Source organism: Cercospora kikuchii, assembly GCF_019650295.1.
Source record: "Cercospora kikuchii DNA, contig_00001, whole genome shotgun sequence".
Classification (NCBI taxonomy): domain Eukaryota; kingdom Fungi; phylum Ascomycota; class Dothideomycetes; order Mycosphaerellales; family Mycosphaerellaceae; genus Cercospora; species Cercospora kikuchii.
This window is the reverse complement of record NW_025408582.1, coordinates 4,236,493-4,256,018: the sequence shown is the minus strand read 5'-3', so window position 1 is coordinate 4,256,018 and position 19,526 is coordinate 4,236,493. Positions and strand designations below refer to the sequence as shown.

At 51.6% G+C, this 19,526-nt stretch overlaps 7 protein-coding genes across 8 annotated transcripts; 3 read left to right on the top strand and 4 right to left on the bottom strand.

Annotated features, from left to right (window-relative positions):
* Positions 1 to 317: 317 nt before the first annotated feature.
* Positions 318 to 2,007, top strand: CKM354_000165200 (uncharacterized protein; the record flags this gene model as incomplete). The annotated part of the gene is made up of 2 exons (XM_044796782.1): positions 318 to 490; positions 543 to 2,007. 2 exons carry the CDS (start codon positions 318 to 320, stop codon positions 2,005 to 2,007), a joined length of 1,638 nt encoding a protein of 545 aa, XP_044652717.1.
* Positions 2,008 to 2,158: 151 nt separating this feature from the next.
* On the bottom strand, positions 2,159 to 4,945 carry CKM354_000165100 (uncharacterized protein; the record flags this gene model as incomplete). Of its 2 annotated transcripts, none has more annotated exons than XM_044796780.1 (4): positions 2,159 to 3,571; positions 3,642 to 4,369; positions 4,416 to 4,750; positions 4,836 to 4,945. In XM_044796780.1, 4 exons carry the CDS (start codon positions 4,943 to 4,945, stop codon positions 2,159 to 2,161), a joined length of 2,586 nt encoding a protein of 861 aa, XP_044652715.1. The 2 variants fall into 2 exon arrangements, with proteins under 2 accessions (XP_044652715.1, XP_044652716.1); XM_044796781.1 differs by having other exon boundaries at positions 2,159 to 3,559.
* Positions 4,946 to 6,698: 1,753 nt separating this feature from the next.
* Positions 6,699 to 9,862, bottom strand: CKM354_000165000 (uncharacterized protein; the record flags this gene model as incomplete). The annotated part of the gene is made up of 3 exons (XM_044796779.1): positions 6,699 to 8,307; positions 8,383 to 9,322; positions 9,373 to 9,862. The coding sequence occupies 3 exons, from the start codon at positions 9,860 to 9,862 to the stop codon at positions 6,699 to 6,701; spliced, it is 3,039 nt and encodes a 1,012-aa protein (XP_044652714.1).
* A 1,624-nt stretch (positions 9,863 to 11,486) lies between these two features.
* CKM354_000164900 (uncharacterized protein) lies at positions 11,487 to 12,437 on the top strand (the record flags this gene model as incomplete). Its single annotated transcript, XM_044796778.1, has 1 exon — positions 11,487 to 12,437. One exon carries the CDS (start codon positions 11,487 to 11,489, stop codon positions 12,435 to 12,437), a length of 951 nt encoding a protein of 316 aa, XP_044652713.1.
* A 404-nt stretch (positions 12,438 to 12,841) lies between these two features.
* On the bottom strand, positions 12,842 to 13,945 carry CKM354_000164800 (uncharacterized protein; the record flags this gene model as incomplete). The annotated part of the gene is made up of 1 exon (XM_044796777.1): positions 12,842 to 13,945. The coding sequence occupies one exon, from the start codon at positions 13,943 to 13,945 to the stop codon at positions 12,842 to 12,844; it is 1,104 nt and encodes a 367-aa protein (XP_044652712.1).
* A 730-nt stretch (positions 13,946 to 14,675) lies between these two features.
* Positions 14,676 to 15,842, bottom strand: CKM354_000164700 (uncharacterized protein; the record flags this gene model as incomplete). Its single annotated transcript, XM_044796776.1, has 1 exon — positions 14,676 to 15,842. The coding sequence occupies one exon, from the start codon at positions 15,840 to 15,842 to the stop codon at positions 14,676 to 14,678; it is 1,167 nt and encodes a 388-aa protein (XP_044652711.1).
* A 1,195-nt stretch (positions 15,843 to 17,037) lies between these two features.
* On the top strand, positions 17,038 to 18,897 carry CKM354_000164600 (uncharacterized protein; the record flags this gene model as incomplete). Its single annotated transcript, XM_044796775.1, has 1 exon — positions 17,038 to 18,897. One exon carries the CDS (start codon positions 17,038 to 17,040, stop codon positions 18,895 to 18,897), a length of 1,860 nt encoding a protein of 619 aa, XP_044652710.1.
* Positions 18,898 to 19,526: the final 629 nt, after the last annotated feature.

Sequence of the window (19,526 nt, the reverse complement as noted above, 5' to 3'; positions counted from 1 at the left end):
GTGCTGAGCCAATCCAATCACTTTGCTGAAACTTAGATGAAGCCTCATACAGATTGCTCAGACGGCGGGGCGACGCGGAACGCGTGGTGCTGACACCGACCGACTGTTGCTCTCACGCATTGCGATACTGCCTCGGCTTCTTGCCCTTGTCAAGACCGACTGCTCTTTGGAGCTCTAGATCCGATTGGATATTTTGTAGGGTTTGATGAAAGCCATGAACAGCGATATGGAAGAGATATATACAGGCATTCGCTGTCCGCCATGTGCCTCGATTGACTGCAGCTAACAAAACCGAAATATCCATATCAGATATCACCATGGGATCAATTGTTGATCAGACCGAAGATTCCAACGCCATCCACACTGATGTTCTGATAATCGGTGCTGGTTTCACTGGCATCGTAGCCATCCATCGACTTCGCAAACAAGGCTTCAACGTCAGGTGCTTTGAGCAGGGCGAGGGATTTGGAGGTGTCTGGTACTGGAATAGGTATAATCATCAAAGCATAGCAAAGAATACAGGTCGATACTGACTGAAGTAGATACCCTGGCGCACGAGTTGATTCCGAGTGGCCCTTTTACCAGCTGGACATACCCGAATTGATCAAATCATGGACATTCTCCGAGCGTTTTCCAGGCCATGAAGAGATTCGAAGGTACTTTGAGCATGCTGATAAGGTACTCAATCTGTCGAAGGATACTTTTTTCAATGCGCGAGTTGTCGAGGCCACACGAGACGATGACAAGAACCTATGGACGATCAAAACGCAGCAAGGGCATGTTGCAACTGCCAAATATCTCATTCTTGGTACTGGTCTACTCCATCGCTCCTATATGCCAGATTTTCCTGGTTTGGAAAATTACAAGGGTGACTTGTGTCATTCGGCAGACTGGCTCAAAGACTTCAATGGCAGAGGGAAGAAAATTGCGTTGATAGGAGCAGGAGCGACTGCAGTACAGATCACTGAGCAGCTTGGCAAAGTTGCTGAAGAGCTCGTTGTGTTCCTTCGACGACCTTCCTATTGCTTGCCAATGGGACAGCGAAAGATTTCCGCGACAGAACATGATCAACTACGCCCATACATCCCTGCGCTGATGAAAGCAAGCAGAGAGTCCGTCTCTGGATTTCCAACGATTCCATTATCAGGAAGTATGCTCGCAAATCCAAGAGAAGTATGGGAAGCAGAGCTTGAACGTCTCTGGAGCCTCGGCGGATTTCATGCCAACCAGGCCACTTATCGTGACATCTATGTCAATCCCGAAGCAAACGAATTACACTACCAATTCTGGCGCAAGAAAGTCTGTCAACGCCTCACAGACCCCGAGAAACAGAAAATCATGGCTCCAGAGAAGAAACCCTACCACATCGGAACGAAACGTTGCCCTCTCGAACAAGACTACTACGAAGTCTTGAATCAACCCAACGTCAAACTCCACGATCTCAAAGCCGCTCCTTTAAAAGAATTCACCGAGAAAGGCATCATCACCTCCGATGGCAAAGAATACGAATTTGACGCCGTAGTCCTCGCAACAGGTTTCGACGCTTTGACAGGCTCTCTCACCAAACTCGGTCTCAAGAATAAAGATGGCATCGACTTGAAAGACCTCTGGGCCAACGGCGTCTCCTCATATCTCGGTCTCGCGATCTCCGGATTCCCCAACGCTTTCATGGCTTACAGTCCCCAAGCTCCCAATACTCTATCCAACGGCACCACAATCCTTCAATGCCAAATTGATATCATTGTTGACATGATCAACAAACTTGAAGGTGAAGAGATTAAGTCTATTGAGCCAACGCCCGAGGCGGAAAGGGAATGGAAAGCTGCAATTAGTGAATTTGCGGATCGTACACTTTTCCCGCAAACGGATTCTTGGTGGAATGGAGCGAACATTCCAGGTAAGAAGGCGGAGTTCTCGACTTTTCTTCCGGGGATTGCTGTGTATGAGCGGAATTGTCGGGATACATTTGAGAGCTGGAGGGGTTGGAAGGTTGTTAGGAATCAGTAGTGAGCTCGCTCAGAAGAGACGGGAGTGCCGCAGCCGTGATGAATAGTATTATACTTTACGAGAAAGACTGTCCTACGTGGCATTGCTCCCTTTGGTCCTTGTTGTTCGCAAAAAGCCTTTGGTGAAGTGACTGTTCTTCGTATCTTTGTGATCATGGCAACATGTAACCATCTGCATCAGCACCTCGGAAACTGTTCCCAGCCCAGACATTCTTGATAGCCACTTTGTGCCCGTGAAGGTCGATATCACGGCGTACAAGATGCTGTCTCTTTTTCAAGCCGCGCTTCGTCAACTTATAAGGTCGTCCATACATGTTATCCGCCATGCTTTTGAAGCCTGTGCCGGCAACGCAGTGATTAATGCCGTTGAACGCCGTGTCAGCGACTGTCTTCCACTGTGCTGTCATGTCGACTGCCATCTGGGGAGTATAGAAGATCCTGCAATCTGCAGGCTCGTACTGGAAGTGTAGCGGGATGCCCGAAGTGTCGTTTTGTCGAAAGCCATCCCTTGCGTTAACGCCGCTGGCGAGAATGCGGTATAGTAGGAGATTGTTGTACTTGCCAAAGATGGTGTTGTTCTGGTAGTAGTCTCGTGACTTGATGTACTGATATTGAAAGGGCATGAGAGAATAGTAGAGAATAGCGCCCAAGCTCAGACTGTTGACTCCTTTGACGCCTCCAACGGCCTGTGTGAGGTTTTTGTTTGGTCGACCTCCCATGTTGATGAATTTGACGCCGCCTTGAGTTTTCATAAGCTCGGCGAAAATGGTGCATGTTGATGCACAGTAGCCATCTGTGACGATAACAATATTCTCCGGGAGAAAGGGCTGCATTGTAATGTTGGTGCGATTCGTGTAACCAGAAATCTCAATGCCGCCGGAGTTAACAGTAGTCAGAGTATCGCTAAGGTTCCAGCGTTGCAAGCTAGTGTAGTTGTCTGCCGAAGGGCCAAATGTGTCTGGTCCGAACTTCTGGTCCCAGCAATCGAAGTTGGTGTAATTTATGTTTACGTCTGAGCGATAGTTCCATGATGTTGCCACGTAAAAGAGGGCAGTTTCATTGAGGTCCAAGCTCCGGTTTCCCACGCGTCCAGAAAATTCACTGATCTCTTGTCCAAGAATGTCAATAGCTTCGTGAGCGCGATACCGATTCCCTCCATACGGAAGCACTTGAGGAAACAGCTGTTTGAACAGATCAAACCCTTGCAAAATGGTTCCACCACCGTTTGCTGAGACATCGATAATGAGTTTGGTTTTGTTTCTGGCCTTGGCTTCATTGATAAAATAGGTGTTGATGGCTTGGAATGGAATTTGATCTTCATCCGTGCCAATGAAGGATTGAACACTGAGCACTGCCACATCATTGTATCCTTCGCCTTCCAGAAAATATCCTCCATTTGTGTTGTTACCTTCACGAATGAATGGCAGAGGAAAACCGGGCGCCGGAAGTGGTGGTGTAGCTGTGGCCGTGGTCGCGCTCACTGTTGAGTTTGAGGTCATAGTAGCGTTCGAGGTCATAGTGGGCGACACGCTGGTGGAGGAACTAGTAGAGGACTGCAATGAGGTCTACCAGTCAATTTGTTAGCTAGGTTTCACAGGGATCGTGTGCTTGAGAGTGCCGCAAAGATGCCCTTACCGCGATCTGATATGCATTTAGCAGACTTTCAGCTGGCGGAATGAAATACTCCTTGTAGATATCCTGCCCACTCGTGATATTGTCGAATGGCTGCAATACCCGAGCATGATTCTCTTTCGTGACACAAGTGCCATTCGCAAAGGTCAGCGTAGTATTTGCGCCTGGGTAATGAATCCGCCCACGGCCTCCACCTGCGAAAGAGCCAACGCCACCGCCGTTTGGGCCCAGGGCTACTTGAGCTAGGTTATAGAACAGGGAGTTCCACAGCGCATCTCTGTCTTGTAGACTTCCAATCTGTGCCCAATCTAGCAAGAAATCAGTCGTTTCATGGCCGTCAATTTGAACAATCGGACTGGGCTTGTAGGTGGCATTGCCGGCAGTGGTTTCCAGGATATCCTCGTAGGCGAATATCTCAGGGATGGACATGCCATCTTTCGACACAGAGACAATTGGCGTAGTGCGGGAAAATGCGAATATGCCAGTGATCGAGTCGGGAAAGAGGACAAAGTGGCCATCATGTGTCCGCTGAAAGCACGTGTAGAGGTCGAGACCAAACTCATATTCGCTGAGATACGATCCGGCCTTGGCGCTTTCATCAATTCTTTCGAAATCGGCCAGAATATCATAAGGTGGCTGGATCTTCTCGGCGTACTCTTTTGGTGGATCTTTGATCCACTGTAGGGTGCTCTGCCACTGCAAGTATGGACGAATGGAGTCTATCAGTGCGACTAACAAATCATTAGAGTGGCAAGAGCACGACCATGTGAAACATACCTGCTGCAGACTGATTGAAGGGCACGCTGTTAATACACTCATATGCCAAGCTTGCAGGCACAGTGGGAACGGCTCTTGATCTCGTTGCTGACGATGCCAGAGCAATCGATCGAATACTTGCGCAGGCGTTGGCAGGTGTCGCAGACGAATTCAAACAGGTAGTGTTGGACCAAGGTGCTGAGAGCGAGCCAGGTGGATTTGTGATGGTAGTGAGGATGCTGCTGGTTGTGTTGGTGCTTTTCGTCTGCGTGCTGTTGCTCGGTCTCGTTGATGTTGCTTGTGGGAGACCTGGCCAGGACACAGGATCCTGAGAAGGCGCATAGACAGCGGGACCTCTGTGAAGCCATCAGAGTCATGTCATCATTGAGCAATTCGAATCGCAATTTTGACTTTGCGCAATCAGCGCAACGCAAGACTCACTCCGGCCATCGTTCTTCCCAGTATCTCCACTTTGGTTCATCCTTCGCCGCCTGTGGTGCAGCATACGCTATAGCAACGGCTGCAACAGCGAAGGCTGCGACTCGCCACATAACTCGTGGAGGAGAAAGTCGAACAACGAGGCCGGGCAATACAACTGCGGCCGACAGAGTGGAACCCAAACAGAGACTCTGCAAGGATGGTCGTGCAATAGTATCAAGGATGGTCGAGAATGATTATAAGCGCCAAGGAAAGACAAGCAGGAGAGGAGGTGGTGGGCTGGATGGTGAAATGATAAATGACGGCCCAGTACAGAGAGGCATCGCGTCTAGTTTGCTGGACGTGATACTACTCTCGCCCTCACCTCTTGCGCGCATGGTCGTGCCTGAGTCGGAGCCATTGTCACTACCGTCCAGCTTGGCGGCGGCGGGAGGGGCAAAGCACGCGCACGTACAGTCATCTGGTATCTTGGGAGGTGCTGCGGCAGCACGCATCGCATCGCGCGTGTTTGGGAGTCGGCTGTGCCATTGTTGGCGTGTCGGTGCGTCGGCGGTACACATCTGGCGAGCGGACATTTGGGTGGACAAGCACTCGTACGCACGCGCCCGCGCATTTGGCAGCGAGTCGCGTGTGATGAGATGCTGAGATGCCCTGGTCACGGTTGATGAAGTTTGGATAAACACGCCGGGGAGCCTGCTGGTTGTGCCAAGACCAACTTCCGCCCTCTCCGGAGCGGACCTCCTTAACTCCGCCTCATCATCTTCGTCGGCCTTCCCCGCTGTTCTCTCCAGACACACGCTACGTGCAATTGCCATTCTCGTGCCTGACTGCATTCTCATTCTGCTGCTCAGTGCCACTCCAGGTTGCCCCAGAACGCCACAAGTTACGCCAGCGGCAACGCCATCCTCCACCTCGTGCTGTAGTCCGTAAAGCCCTACGTGGGAGGCAGAGCCAGCTTCGCGTCTGCACGCTTCACTCGCACGAAGACAACTCTCAGGTCAAGCACGGTCTCGAGAAGCGAAGAGTTTCTGCTTCATTGGCGAAGAGAGTAGACGCGGATCTCGAAGCAAACATGAGTTTTGCGTTGGTTACGTCGACAGTCGCACGCATCGCGCGTATGACTACAGCGTCAGTCGGCTGTACACGCTGAATCTTGCGTGCAGAGCAGTCGGGTTCGAGCTGGAATGCTCCACCTTCTCCCCGAGCAGAGCACGCCAGAACGCCAAAATCAAGGCTGCTACAAGCGTTCTCTGCTATAAGCGATTTAAATACTTCCGCTGTAGGCCGACGACTCCTTCAACCACTGAGGGCTTGGGGCTCCGCACTCCAGATTGCCTGAGGCGCACATTGTTGTGCCAGGAAAGAAGCATCTGCAACGACGATCCTTCCAGCGCTACGTCGACTCAGTGTACGGCCGGCGGGTATAGCCAGGACAATGACTGCATCGCTTCACTGGTGCTTGCCAAAGCAAACTTCATTTCCGCCCATCTCCGTCTGTGTCTCCTGAGCACAGATTCATACCACGTGTGTCGAAGTAACGGTGATACCTCCTGAACCTGGGCTCCGGAAGCCGAGACGCAGGCTGTGGTCGTGCGAAGCAACACTTCCCTAGGCGCGATGCTGTGATCCCATGCGAGCCGCGTTGTGCTCAGCTAATTCAGCAGGAGAGAGACGACCCATCGGCCTGCCGTTCAGCCATGCGGAGTACTACTTCGAGGGAAAATGCAACTGCTGCCTCTGGCTAAATCTCAGAGCACTCCAGGGCGCAACCACTCAATTGCGTGACGCATTCACGATTTCAGAATATGTGCAAAGTGTATACGATCTGCTGCCATTGTGTACTGATATCAGCGAAAGTCAAAGCACTCAAGCAACTCTGAAGCTTTCTGGCGGGCCCAAGTAGCTCGGCTTCAAGCCACCAAGATCCACCCATGCACTTCCTAGAACTAACGCTGGCTCCAATGCCCATATCGTCAGCGTATGTTCTCCTGGGCCGGAGTATGCGAATGTCAGAGTGTTCTTCCACGCCATATCCGCAACAGCTTGCAACCAGCCTTTCGGGTTCTGGCCATTGGGCTGATCAATCACAGGCTGGACAGTTTGAACTTCCTCATTATCGAGCTGGACGGCGTATCGAAGAGGCCGTGTTGGGTTCGTGTTGAGTGAAGGCGTAGTGAGGATCGTGATATTGGTAGTGTTGACACCTTCAGTGAAGGTGTAGAGATTGTACCGCAGAGCAGGGCCAGCCGCAACGTCCTGGGAGTCGGCCGTGACGTTCGACAGCGTAACACCGCTGCCAGTCTTTGTGAGGCTTGGGATGACTTCGTAAGTGATTGCGTCAGAACGATTGACAATCTCGCTCCAGTGCTCCAGCTGAATCGACAGGACTGAGCCGCTTTCTACAAAGCCATTCGTGAAGTCTTCAGGGATCCGAGTAGTGTTAATGTTAAGCCAAAGCTGTGGCATGTTGAATTGCGCGCCGTACAGAGCTTGCTGGAGGTACTGAGTGGAGTTGTCCTCCGATCTGGAGATATTGACTTGAACAAGGTGATGCACCTCATCCGGGACGTTCTCCCAGTCGACATTGACCCAAACACGGACATCTGGGTCTTCAGGAGCCAGAGAGCCAGAGCTTTGCGAGAAGTTAAGCCAGGTAGCGTTGGCACTTATGGTCCACTCAAATGGTAGCGTGCCAACCTGGAAGATGTCGATCCATTGTGCTTGGCCATAGCGATTGAAGGGATACATGGTCAGCGCATTCGAACCCAGGCTGTGCCAGCGATCATCTCCAGGGACGGAGGCATTTGATCCTTGAATGGCGACTTTCATATCACCTACAAGCGAGCGCTCCGTGCTGGCCACGTATCTCAATGGTGGGAGTACCTGTCTCATAGGCTGCTGCCAATAGGAATAGCCGATGTGCGTCTGATCCATCATGTGGTTCCATTTGCCGTTGAGCAATTCGTGATATTGCTTTGTCAATTGCTGATCCTTCGTGAAAAGCTCTCGAACACGATCCGCAATGTCATTCGCGCTGTTGCGACCCTGGTCCCCATACAAGTTGTTCAATGCGGCAGAAATCATGATGTCGTGGTAGTTGGCTCCGGCCGTGACCGGATGGTAGACAAGCTCGAAGAATGCTGGCTTAGCATCATCTGATAGAGTATCATAGACAGCTTGAGCTTGGCGTTGAACTTCGCGCCACTCTTCCAAGACACGGTCTGACTCGCTGTAGTCGAGGATGCTATATGTGCTGGGATCGACCAGTTCGAACTTCCGGCGGCTCGATAGCTTCCCGTAGGCATACATCACCTCGGCAGTGTCTGCAGCGGCAGCTTGTCCAAATTCGCGAGCTGCCCATAGTTGTAGGTATGCTGGTGTACTGTCTTTATCGAATCGTGTGATATCGTATGCCATGTCTAGAAAGTGGCTGATAGGTAGCTCCACGGGCTTGAGATCTCCGACATTGATAACCCTGAAGCGTGGTCAGCTTTCCTACACTCGAGTGCGTAGTCTCCTCCATTCTCGCGGGACCATATGATCAACTTACCAAATTTCTCGCGCCTGCCTCTCATATGCGAGTCTCATCTGCTCCCAAGTCTTGGTCAACTTGGTCGTGCTGATCCATTTGTAATTTCTCGGGTCGCCAACGTAGTCAAAGTGGTAGTACACACCAGCTCCGCCGCTACGTGCCGTTTCGTTTCCAACAGGAAGGCGTCTGATGTTTCCGTAGTTGTCCTCAGCCCAGAGCAATGTGATATAATCTGGCACTTGCATTCCTTGTTCATAGTAGCCCTGAACTTCCTTGTAGAGACACCATAATTGAGGCACCTTTGATGCATCGCCATGAAATCGTTCCAAGATCTCCGTCTGAGCAGAAACGACAGCTTCGAGTAGCTCTGTCTGGATGTCATCGCTGATGGGAGTGTCATGATAACCTCGCATGCCGACAGTCACTACATTGTCGTAGTTCTGACTTCGCTCTATGCCGTCGACGAAGAACTCGTATATGGAGGCGTTATTGGTACCCCAGAACCACTCGCCCTCGCCGAATTCGGTCCACTCTTTTGTTGCCCTAGTCATCGGTTCAGTGTGGGAAGTACCCATGACGATGCCATAGTCGTTGGCAAGTGGCTGGGTCCTCGGATCATCGACGTTGAACATGCTGTTCCACATAGCAGGCCACAGATAGTTTGCTCGCAGTCGAAGGAGCAGCTCGAAAACAGTCGAGTAGAATTCAGCGTTGAAGCCAGGTCCATACTCTCCCGGAGGGAAATTATCCATGATCCACCCAGTCAGGCCTGGGGCCTCATCATTGATGAATATGCCTCGATACTTGACAGATGGCGGTCCCTGGACCACCGAGACGTTGCTCGCGTAGATTTGGTCATGCTTCTGGCCAGGGGCATCAGCCCAAAAGTGCCAAGGCGAAACACCGATTTGCTCGGAGACGCTGTAAATACCGAATATTGTGCCACGCCTGTCAGAACCTATGAGATATGAGCTTAGGACTACTGGTAGTGTCAGACGAAGAACAAACCTGCGATAACCAAAGCCTGCGCTACATTGTCGAGTGGGTTGTCCACGAGGACTGAAATGTTCGACTCCCAGTCATCCTGGATTTCACTGACATCAATGACACCGCGCTGGATCAAGTCGTCGATGACGTGAGAGTGGCCAATTGTGCCTGCAATGATTGTTGCACCAGTAGCAGACGTGCTTTCAAGCTCGAATGAAGTCTTGTTGTTGACAGCCAGAATCAAACTTGTGTTGGATCGACCTGCTTCGTCTCCGGCGACCAAATGTAAGCCAGCATTGCTTCCCGTTACGCGACCAAAGTCTGCGGCAAGGTCATTGCAAGCCTTCAGCACGCCTGGAAAGTCATTATCAGCACATTGAATCTGAGGGGAAGAGCCCGGAGCAGCCAATTCCAAGCCGTGCCCTTCGAAATTGATCGTGGCCTCCTGCCAGATAGCCTGGGAAGTGGCCAGAAACACCGCCAACGACAGAAATCGGAAGCGCCCCATCATCTTATCACATCGACAGGTCGCTCACCGTGGTACCACACGCATAATATATACTGTGGCATTCAGCCTGCTTCATGGCCTGCTGAACGAGGAGATGTCGAGTGTGTTAACGGCTAAATCGTACGCCGAGACCTACTCATTAGCGACAGTGAAGACTCTGCCGGCTTGACTAGATCTTGAACCTGCAGTACCCCAGATTTAAACTGCCGATCATCAGAGAGAGAAGTGGACAGTCCCCAGAATCAGGCGTTTGACCCCCATATCCCCCCAGTCTCGCCAAGGCGTGACTTTAGCCGGCAGGCTCGTCATGTAAAAGGTATACAGCACGGCCTCTGGTGGCAGTCGATTGACTTCGGGCGAGATGCCCTCTCCTTGGTAGCTGCTCAATCCAACTTGGCAGAGCCAGTCGCGTTTTTAGATACTGGCGTGAAATCCTGTAGCAATTGATACATCCCGAGACTTTGCCAGAGTTCTGAAGTGAAGCAAAGGTGTTCATGCATTGGAAAAAATGTGAGCATCGGCCGTCCTGGGTGATTCCGAGTGCTGCGAGGCAGAATGGAGTTTTGTAGCCGTTAATTGAGACATTTCCACTGTCAACTCAGGCGTTTGAGCGTCTTTGCTGCCTTTCGAACAAACTACGCGTCTTCGTGCAAATAGCGTGCCATCTTCGCCAATTGCGTCACAGTCTTCGTGGCTCGTTTCGGATACTATGCTGCGACCTGCCGCGGATTTTTTGTTCTCATTGATGCAGTCCGGAATGACGGCGATAAAGTGACGTGAAGAGGAGAGGAGATGTCTTCATTGCGTTCCCCGTGTGAGAGGCGCAGCAGTTGCAAAATAGAAAGTCAGCAGCATCGGCCCGCGATCCTCCGAATCTCCGAAGCATCGCAGACGCGTTTCCTTCCTTTCCATCCGCCACCACTTCTCTCGTCACTGACAAAGCACCCCATCAGCATCCTCGTCCGAACACGCATACGAGAGACACTTTTGCATCAAATCTTGCGATGGCGGAGTGCTGTATGCAAGTCTGCTTTCGGATCCTCTGCCGAAACAATACCAGCAGCCCTCGGCACCCGCCATCCACATACCGATGACCAGAAATGCCACATGCGAAAATCCTGAAGCCTCACGCAGGCGCTTATTGGTCCTGTTCCTGTGACGCGTCGGACACTTATCGCTGACGCCGTGTTCACTGCCTCGAAAACGCCTCAGCTGCGTCCAAAAGCAGCATCGGCTTTAGGCCGCCAGCCACAATTGACAGGGGTACTCGATGGAGGCTGACCTTGATACGAAGCCTCACCAGAAGAATTACTATGGAGAGTCAGCGTGACATCGGCTTCGGTGTACAAATATAAACCCCTGCTCTTTGTATGGAGATGACATGCCGCAGGCGGCGTTGAGAACGAGTGAGTATATGAGTGCTGATCGCTACTATGAGCAGAATTCTTGCACAGTATCACAACAGTAACAAGAAAACTTCCCTACACATACCTTCGCTTGAGTCCTAGACATCAGACACTCGTTTGATCTGACTGAAGCAGCGACTTGTTTTTCTTGTATTCGGCAACGGGGCGCCACATTCGCTTTTGCTACTTCTCTTCTCAGGCGGAACAGAATCGATCAAGTCATGCAGACTTCATTAGCGGTACTGGCTCTTCTGAGCGCTGCGAATGCTTTGCCGGGCGGCCGGTATGATGCGTACAGCAATTTCAATACTACAAAGATCGTCGGAACACAATCGTCGAGCTCGGCTGCCAATACCGGGGCAATTCCAACTTCAACATGTCTCGAGTCGAGCATTTCGAGCAGCTCTGCATCGATGAGCAGACCTCACTCGTACGGCACTGGCGGTGCTCCATGGCAATATCACTCTGGCACCGGCGTTCCGTCCCGACCACATCCATACCACACAAGTGAAAGCCACGATCAGCCTTCGGCTTCTGCGACGGCACACATTACTGAGACAACGATAATACCTATCACCAAAACAATTACGAATCATGTTCCGTGCAGCACCGAGATCACCACCAACGGCCAAAGCTGGTGGAGCACATACCTCACAGTCGCCTACTCCACGACCAGCTACATGGCGACGTCTACGGTTATTGTACCACAACCAACAACGAAGCCTGCGCCATGGCACGGAGATGAACCGACTTCGCATCAATATCCTGCTCCACCGCATGAGCAATGTCCACCACAGGCAACAATCACCGAGACAATTACCAAATACATCAGCCTGCCGTCACCACGGCCTGAAGAGCCGAATCAACCACTGACCACGAAGACTTTGACTCTTACTCTCGATCATGGTCATGTCACAACCATCACAGTCTCATACCCGATGGCATCAGCTATGCCTGTGAAGACGACCAAAGATCACGTTCTGCCACCGTACCCAACCAAGAGCAGCAGCACCATCCGAGGCCAAGCTCATCCTACAGGTGGCTATCCCCACGGAACTGGAATATGGACGCATCCAACAGCTTCAGGCACTAAGTCAGTGGCAAGTGGCTACGGGCTTTCGAGTTCGAGCACCGTTAGAGCGGGCAGCACCGGTGCGCCAGGGCACTATTGATTCGGAGTTTCTAGGGATCGGTTATAATGATGCATGAAAGACACGTAGCGGACCAGACATAAATATCAGCATTCGCAATGGCGTTCAAAAGGAAGGGCGGGATGGATGACAGCACGAGAAAAATAGATAGAGTGTATCATAACACAACGTATTAATCAAAGATCTCTTTCAGCAGACTATAGGATGTGTCATCGTTATGCGCTTGAATGTAGGTCTCGTAAGTATGAGCGAACTGTTGAAAGCAGAATCTCACCCGCCTCGAGTTTCTTTCAATCGGCAAATATGTGCACTCGCCCACGACCAATACTTCATCCTCCCGCATATCAACAGCCATTTTGCCGACAACTCCGCAAGGTTCTGTGCTCTGCGTGTCTTGCTCGAGTGACAGACGATTGGTTCAGAGTCTAGTCTTTGGAAGATGAGCTGCTTGGCTCTTGTGCTACAGTTGGAGAGACCACTGCCGCGACCGGCATCGACGATGACTCGCTTGCATTCTCTTTTGCGAGCGCCGCTAGCTCGTCTGCATCAAGCGGGAACATCGGTCTGACACGGCCGTAACCATAATTTGGACGGGATTGGGCATCTTTGACTTGCACCTTGGTCTGATCTTGCTCGTCATCAGAATCAGTGCTCAGAGCGTTGATTTCAGCTGCAAGAATCTCAACTGAGGATTTGGGCTTGCTGAATGACTGCTCTGGCTTTGTCTGCTTCTTTCTCGAGGCGTCTGCGGAATGATGCTTCCGATTTGGCTTCTGTTGCCACTCCTGCTTGGGCTCCGACTTTGGAACTTTGGTCGACTTCGGCTTCTGTTTGCTACGACGCTTCCAGGGAAGTGTGCCAGATGGATCAAGTTTCGACTGGAACCGCACTGAGTTGAATGATCTTGGCTCGTATTCATCACTGCTTGGCTGATCGTCCCAGTCGGTCGGCTTGATGACTTTGCCTTGTAGCGCCATCCTGACTGATGTGGAAGGTGTGGCACGCATGGAAGAGAAATCTTTGGGCAGTTCTGGCCCAGTCGAAGGCTTATTCGTAACAAAGGCGATCTTCTTCTCGGCTGCCGAGCTCTTCTCGTGGCCCTTCACCTGTATCTTTTCCGACTTCTCGATCGATTTCTGCGTGGTTCCCGAAAGAATCGTCGGAACTTGTGTCAAAAACGGCATGGACTCTGGCTGAGATCCCTCATTGCGCTCGCAGACACCGATCTTGGAGCTCGTTCCGAAAGCAGAGTCAGACAAACGACGAGAGATGAAGCTTGAGTGGGTGGTGGTGGTAGATTCGGATGACGAAGCGACGAAGCCTTTCAGCGCAGTCTCTTGTTGCTTGCCGATTGCGAGGAGAAGCGATTTAAGGCGGTTGTTGGGAAGCGAGGCACCTTCGTACTCGGCAAGAGTCAGCGTTGCCGCATGCGCGAAGATTTGTGACTTATCTGTTTGAGTCAAGAGCTCATTGCGCATCGCGAGCGTGGCAACTCTCTCAAATGGCGAGTCGCTGACTTGATTCGGCATGGTCGTGGTCGCGATTGAGTACCTAGGGTCAGTGACAAAGAGTCGCTGTATTGAGTAAGAGTAATGTGACCGCCGCAAATTGCGTGCAGACCGATGTTGTTGATGAAAGAAGGAGAAAGACAGTGTGGTCGCACTAAATATCGCACTTCGCCGTGCTAGCCTTTCGTTTGCTTGGCCTCTTTCTAGAAGCAAACAGAGTTCAGGCAGCGAGGTTGTTGCCTAGCTGAACCTCGCTCAGTTGATCATAACGGAAGCTCACTTGGCCACACGGTTGCGTGTACCTTTTGCGCCTCGCGTTGCAGAGCACATGTGTACTCAGGGGTCGAGTACAGAAAATCTCTCTTTGGTGAACGAGCTATTCGCAGTAGCGACCTAAAAGTTCTGGCCTCAAGCGCATTCACAGATGGTCAGAGGAGCATTCGAAGATGAGACCAGCCGTTCACTTGAAAGTGGCGTCAGCGCGGCGCCTACACTGAAGTTAGGACCTGGGAATACTGAGAGGGCTGTCACATTAATCACGCCGTCGTCAATGACTTGGCAGCACGCTGAAGCTTACTGTTCTGTGGCATTGCTCAAATTCCTGGTTGATATCAGAGAAGATTTCGCCCAGTCCATGCTGCTGCTCGTGCACTCCATGCAGAGTTCTCGTGACGGGACTGTTCATCACTTACTCATTGAACCATCGCCATTCCACCGCACTTTCGACTGCTCGCACAGTTGATCTCACACCTTACATCAGTGCAACATCATCCGACCACAGGTCCTCGTAGTTGCCAGGCACAATGATCAACTTCCTTACCGGACCATGGATGTCTTCCGCATCTATGATGCGAAAGTCGCCGAGAATGTCGTCGCTGAAGCTGCCACGCATGAAGTCGACGCGAGTCAGATTGACCTTTTGCAGCGCGGGGTTGAGACTGACGAATTGCTGCAGATCAGACATAAGTACACACGCTGCGACCAAATGGAATTCTTTGAGTTGGGACATTGGTCGATGGAAAAGTCGGCTGTCGAAAACTTGACGGGAACCATTTAGAGCTTCTTCCAAATGTAGCTTAAGTCTCTCGAGCTTCGGCGCTGAGCATAGAGCATCGTAAAGTGCGCTTGTAGCCTCGTAATCGGACCTTAGGCCACATGGACGATAGTGCAGCTCGAATTGGCGCAAGTGCTGCAAGACAAATTCGGAATCTTTGGCCCGGGGTCCACAAAAGAATGTATGATAGAGGGAGACGGCCCAAATGTCCGTCCGAATGGCTAGGCGTGAGATCTTGAGGTTGCTATAGCGAGCTGCGCCCAACATGGTTCCTAGCTGAAAATTTCCAAGCCCCATCGGAGAATCCAGTTGCACTCGTGGGCATCCAGATCGGTACGCATCGAGTATCGAAAACCTCCCGGACGGGAGGTGTGCACTCTCCAAGAATGTGAGCTCCACCAGCTTGCCATGCTTACTCATATGCCAGAGGAGTAGCTCAAGATCTTCTTTACGAGCTTCCTCCGAGTATGGCTTCCTCTCTGCATCGCAGATACTACAGGCTGCCGAAAGCGGGTGACCTACTGTACGATGTCCCTCAGGATATGCCTCGTCCACGATGATCGTGAGCTTGCGAAGGTGTCGTCCAAAGGCCTCGTGCTCTGCAGCTCTCACCGCGTTCAGAATACTTTGCTTGTCGCAGAACATAATAGTCCTGGAGGCGAAGTGGGCTTCGCTGTACGTACGCAAAACTTTGGCTGCCATGCTCCGGCAAGTCAAGCGTAGTGATCGCAGACTTGGATCGTCGACATACTCGGCGATGCGTTCTACCAATTCCGGCGCAAGATCAGTGAGGGTGAGAGAGCTGACGACGCCGGCTGCCGGTCGATGGGAATCGTCCGCATTGACTTTTGGAATTCCTGCCATTGATGCTTGATTTCGTAAAGATGTGGAATGCTGTCAAGAGTTTTCACTGGATGGCTGAATAGTCAGAAGAGTTGGTGAGGTGCAAGGGAAGAGGGTCTGAATGAGCAGGTCATTTAATTGAGCGCGGAAGAATTGACTGCTGCTGTTTGCTGGAAGTGAGCAATAGGCGATAGTCACAATTGTCCTGTGACAGCTCAAATGTCGAATGAGTTTGGCAACTCACTTGTGAGCAGCTAGCAGTCCCAACGAGGCTCGTGATTCTGTGTCTGGGAAGACGACGCTGCGCACAACGGCGGTATTTGATGGCCATGCCGAAGTTGAAACTGCTCTTCTACCGCCTTCGAGCGGGCAGAACACGACGCGATATCATTGATCTGAACACGCCTTCGCAGCCTGGATTCCACGTCTCGGTGTCGCTCGGTCGTGGCGGGCTGTTCCCATGCTCTTGCGGTTTGTTTCTTTTGTAGAACTGCATTCGTGCCCTCAATGTACATGTATGTTACACTGCATCCGCATCCTTTCATTGCTCACCAGCTCGCCTTCTTAACACCAGGTATCCTTCCTGCCAGCGCGTTCATTCGGAATTGGTACTGCGACACAAAAGATCAGTCAAAGTCCCGTCCCATGCCCGCGCGCCTGCAGCGATCTCTACTCACCCGCGCCATCCTGAAGTCCTGAAAGACACCCCTTCCTTTCCCTCCCATCGTACACCGATTCTTGATCTGCGTGGGCCGTGTATAACAGTGCATCTGCGTCAATTGTAGCTGTGCCTGCGCGCGCGTTCGTTGCGGTAATGAGGTATTTCGGATGATGTATCGCAGCGCTTGTCGTTCGGGTTCGTTCTGCTCGAAGACTTTGCGTTTGGTGTGGTCTCGGATGACTTTGTTGTTGATGAAGCAGGAGAGATCCAGTCTAGCTGGTCGGAAAGGCGCGAACTTGGTCATCCTGGCGATAGCGACGGCAATGGGAACATTGACGGTGATGGTGGTGTCGAAGGTCGGCGAGGCGGAGGAGCAGGAGACTCGGCTCTGCGTCCCGAAATCCGAAAGCGAAGTCGTTAGGGTTTGGCGTCTGATCGGCGCCTGCGACGTCAATTCAGTTGGCGATCTTGGACGGGAATACCAACTTACTTTTTGAAACTCTCTACAGTACGCACGCGGCATAGTCTCCTTCTACATTAGGGCAATATTCAATCATGGGTGCCGTCTTTGGTGCCGCAGACATCGAAAAGCTAGTTGCCAACTTTCCTCCTCTTTCAATTTCAGCGAATGGTCGTCCTGCCGTCGTTCGCAGCTTTTCCAAAAACAGTCTCAAGAATACTGCAGAGGTCCTCTCATATTTCAAGACATTGGTTGAGCGCCATGACCAGAGAATACAAAGATCGAGTCTGAATTCTGTTCTTGGCATCGAAGAAAACAGCGATGGCGTCCTCCTCGATACGTTGGACTCGCAGCTCTACTACAGTGCTGATGGTCGATATATCATACCACACCCGCTTATTGAGAATATTGCAGCGGTTCTCAAGGAGCGAGCGCTCCGGTTAGCAGTCGATCTGCACGCTTTTGCTCGGGAACAGGACATTCGCTACGACAGCTTGGAACGAATGATAGAAGAATACTCTGGAAGGGACTGGCCTCGTGTGATTATCGATGTTGATAACACCTCATTCCTCTGCAGCTATGTCTACTCCGAGAGTGTCAAGACTCAAATACACAATGCCACTTCCGATGCTGGCACAGACATCTGCAACATAAGCACCATCATTGGACCAGACATACCTGCACCCATCGTGGCCGCTCTCGCAACCGAGATCGCAGAAAGTAAAGGCGGCGAAGTCAAGTTCTCTGGAGAGCATGTGGTTTACATACCAAAAGGGCATATTGCACCTCCTACAAATCAAGACGAAGAAGTGAGAACTGCTCAGGTGGACAGTCTTGTCGTTAAACTCGAGCACGACGGCTTTTGCGTGCTTCGAGAGTCACCAGCAGAATTTGTGAATGAGCTCAATGGAGATGTGGCTTTGGATGATGCTGTGATAGCTGAATTTACGAAGAAGAATCCAAATAGTCTCCGTCCGCTTGCAGTCGACGTCAGGCCTGAAGCTGAGGTGGTAGCTCGCGCGAGCAGACTCACGAAAGATACGAAGTTGATAGCTAGACCCGAGACGCTTCGCGATGAACTGGGCTTGATCAAGATGGCTGTCGGTACAAGAGCAGGGATCCTCTGGAGCACCGGTCCCAATGCAGCAACGCCTGCAAATGTCGTACGAGATTTGCAGCACTCTGATTTCGACACGCAGCACAAAGAAGAGCTTGCAGACTTGCTCATACGCAGTCCATACGCGAAGGACCTCGAAGCTACAGCTTTGAATTGTTTGTCCGAGCTCGAAGCGGAGAGGCATGAACAGTTCGTGGAGCTGGTCGGCAGTCGACTTTGGTATCCACTACACTGCTATGCGGCTGGTGTCATGGAGGTGCAGGATCCCACACTGAGACAGCATCTCGAAGACTTCCTCACAGTGCAAATGAAGTCGGATGCAGTACCTGCGATAGTCAGTGCTGCGAGAGATCAAGGCTTCCTCAACGACAGATCGCGGAAGAAAGAAACCGACAAGCTGCAGAAGTCGATAGAAGAGGGCAAAATACTCCCAGATGTTCAGAAGGCAATCTCGAGATTTGCGAAGAAGCTGAACATTCCTACACCCAGCGAGTCTCACGTGTTCACGACCAAGTCTCGCGCACTTTCACAAACGCTGAAGTCCATGGACAGGATGCAGCGCGGGTCGGATGTCTTGCAGAACCTGATCTGGGTTCTGCTCGCAACAAGTGGACCGGGACTGTTCATGAGCTCGGGAAAAGACACGAGTAGAATGATCAAACACTACGATTCCGTCTGCGATGACCCTGAAGTTGCAGGTCTGCTTGCCATCTGGAGAGATAAGCTAAAAAGCGGCACTGAAGACCCTGAAGATATTCGGCAAATGAAGGAGCTGGCGAAGGGTGCAGTGGAGGAGTGGACAGAGGATGAGCGTCGCAGGCCCTATGTCGGCACGTAAAGTGGCACAATTGGTACAATAAGCTTGCTGGTCTTCACAATGCTTCGGTCCTGTGCCTAAAATAAGCTCTGTATTGTTGCGAGCAACTCGAGCAAGCTTACTTCGGATGATGCACAATCGACAATCGGATCGCGCCCCATAGCCATCTGCACTTGCTATTGTCGGCACAGGCGTTCGTGGTTCTATCTGAGCAGAACTATTGTCGGCGACATCAATATCAGAAGCGGGTCCACCACCTCGCCCACTCTGCTATTGTGCCCTATTGTCCTATTCACCTCACCTCCGAAAAGCTACTCACTATTGTCGCCTGGAACACGCTAAGGAATCAAGCACTATATCTTGCCTTCGAGTCACCTCCAACTCTTCTTCCAGTTTTCTCTGCACTTGCATTCCGACTTTCGCACCAGCTCTTCTTCCAGCCTTCTCCGCCCTTCGATCACTGCTTCTGCACCAGCTTTCTCTGCCCTTCGGTCACTGCTTCTGCACCAGCTCTTCTACAGCTCCGATCACGACGTCTGCGCGAGTGCTAGTCGAAGCTGCTTCCGATCCAACCACGACATCTGCGCGACTGCTACTCCAGACTTCTTTCACTTCACTCACAGCCTTTGCACGAGCTATCATCTGAGCCT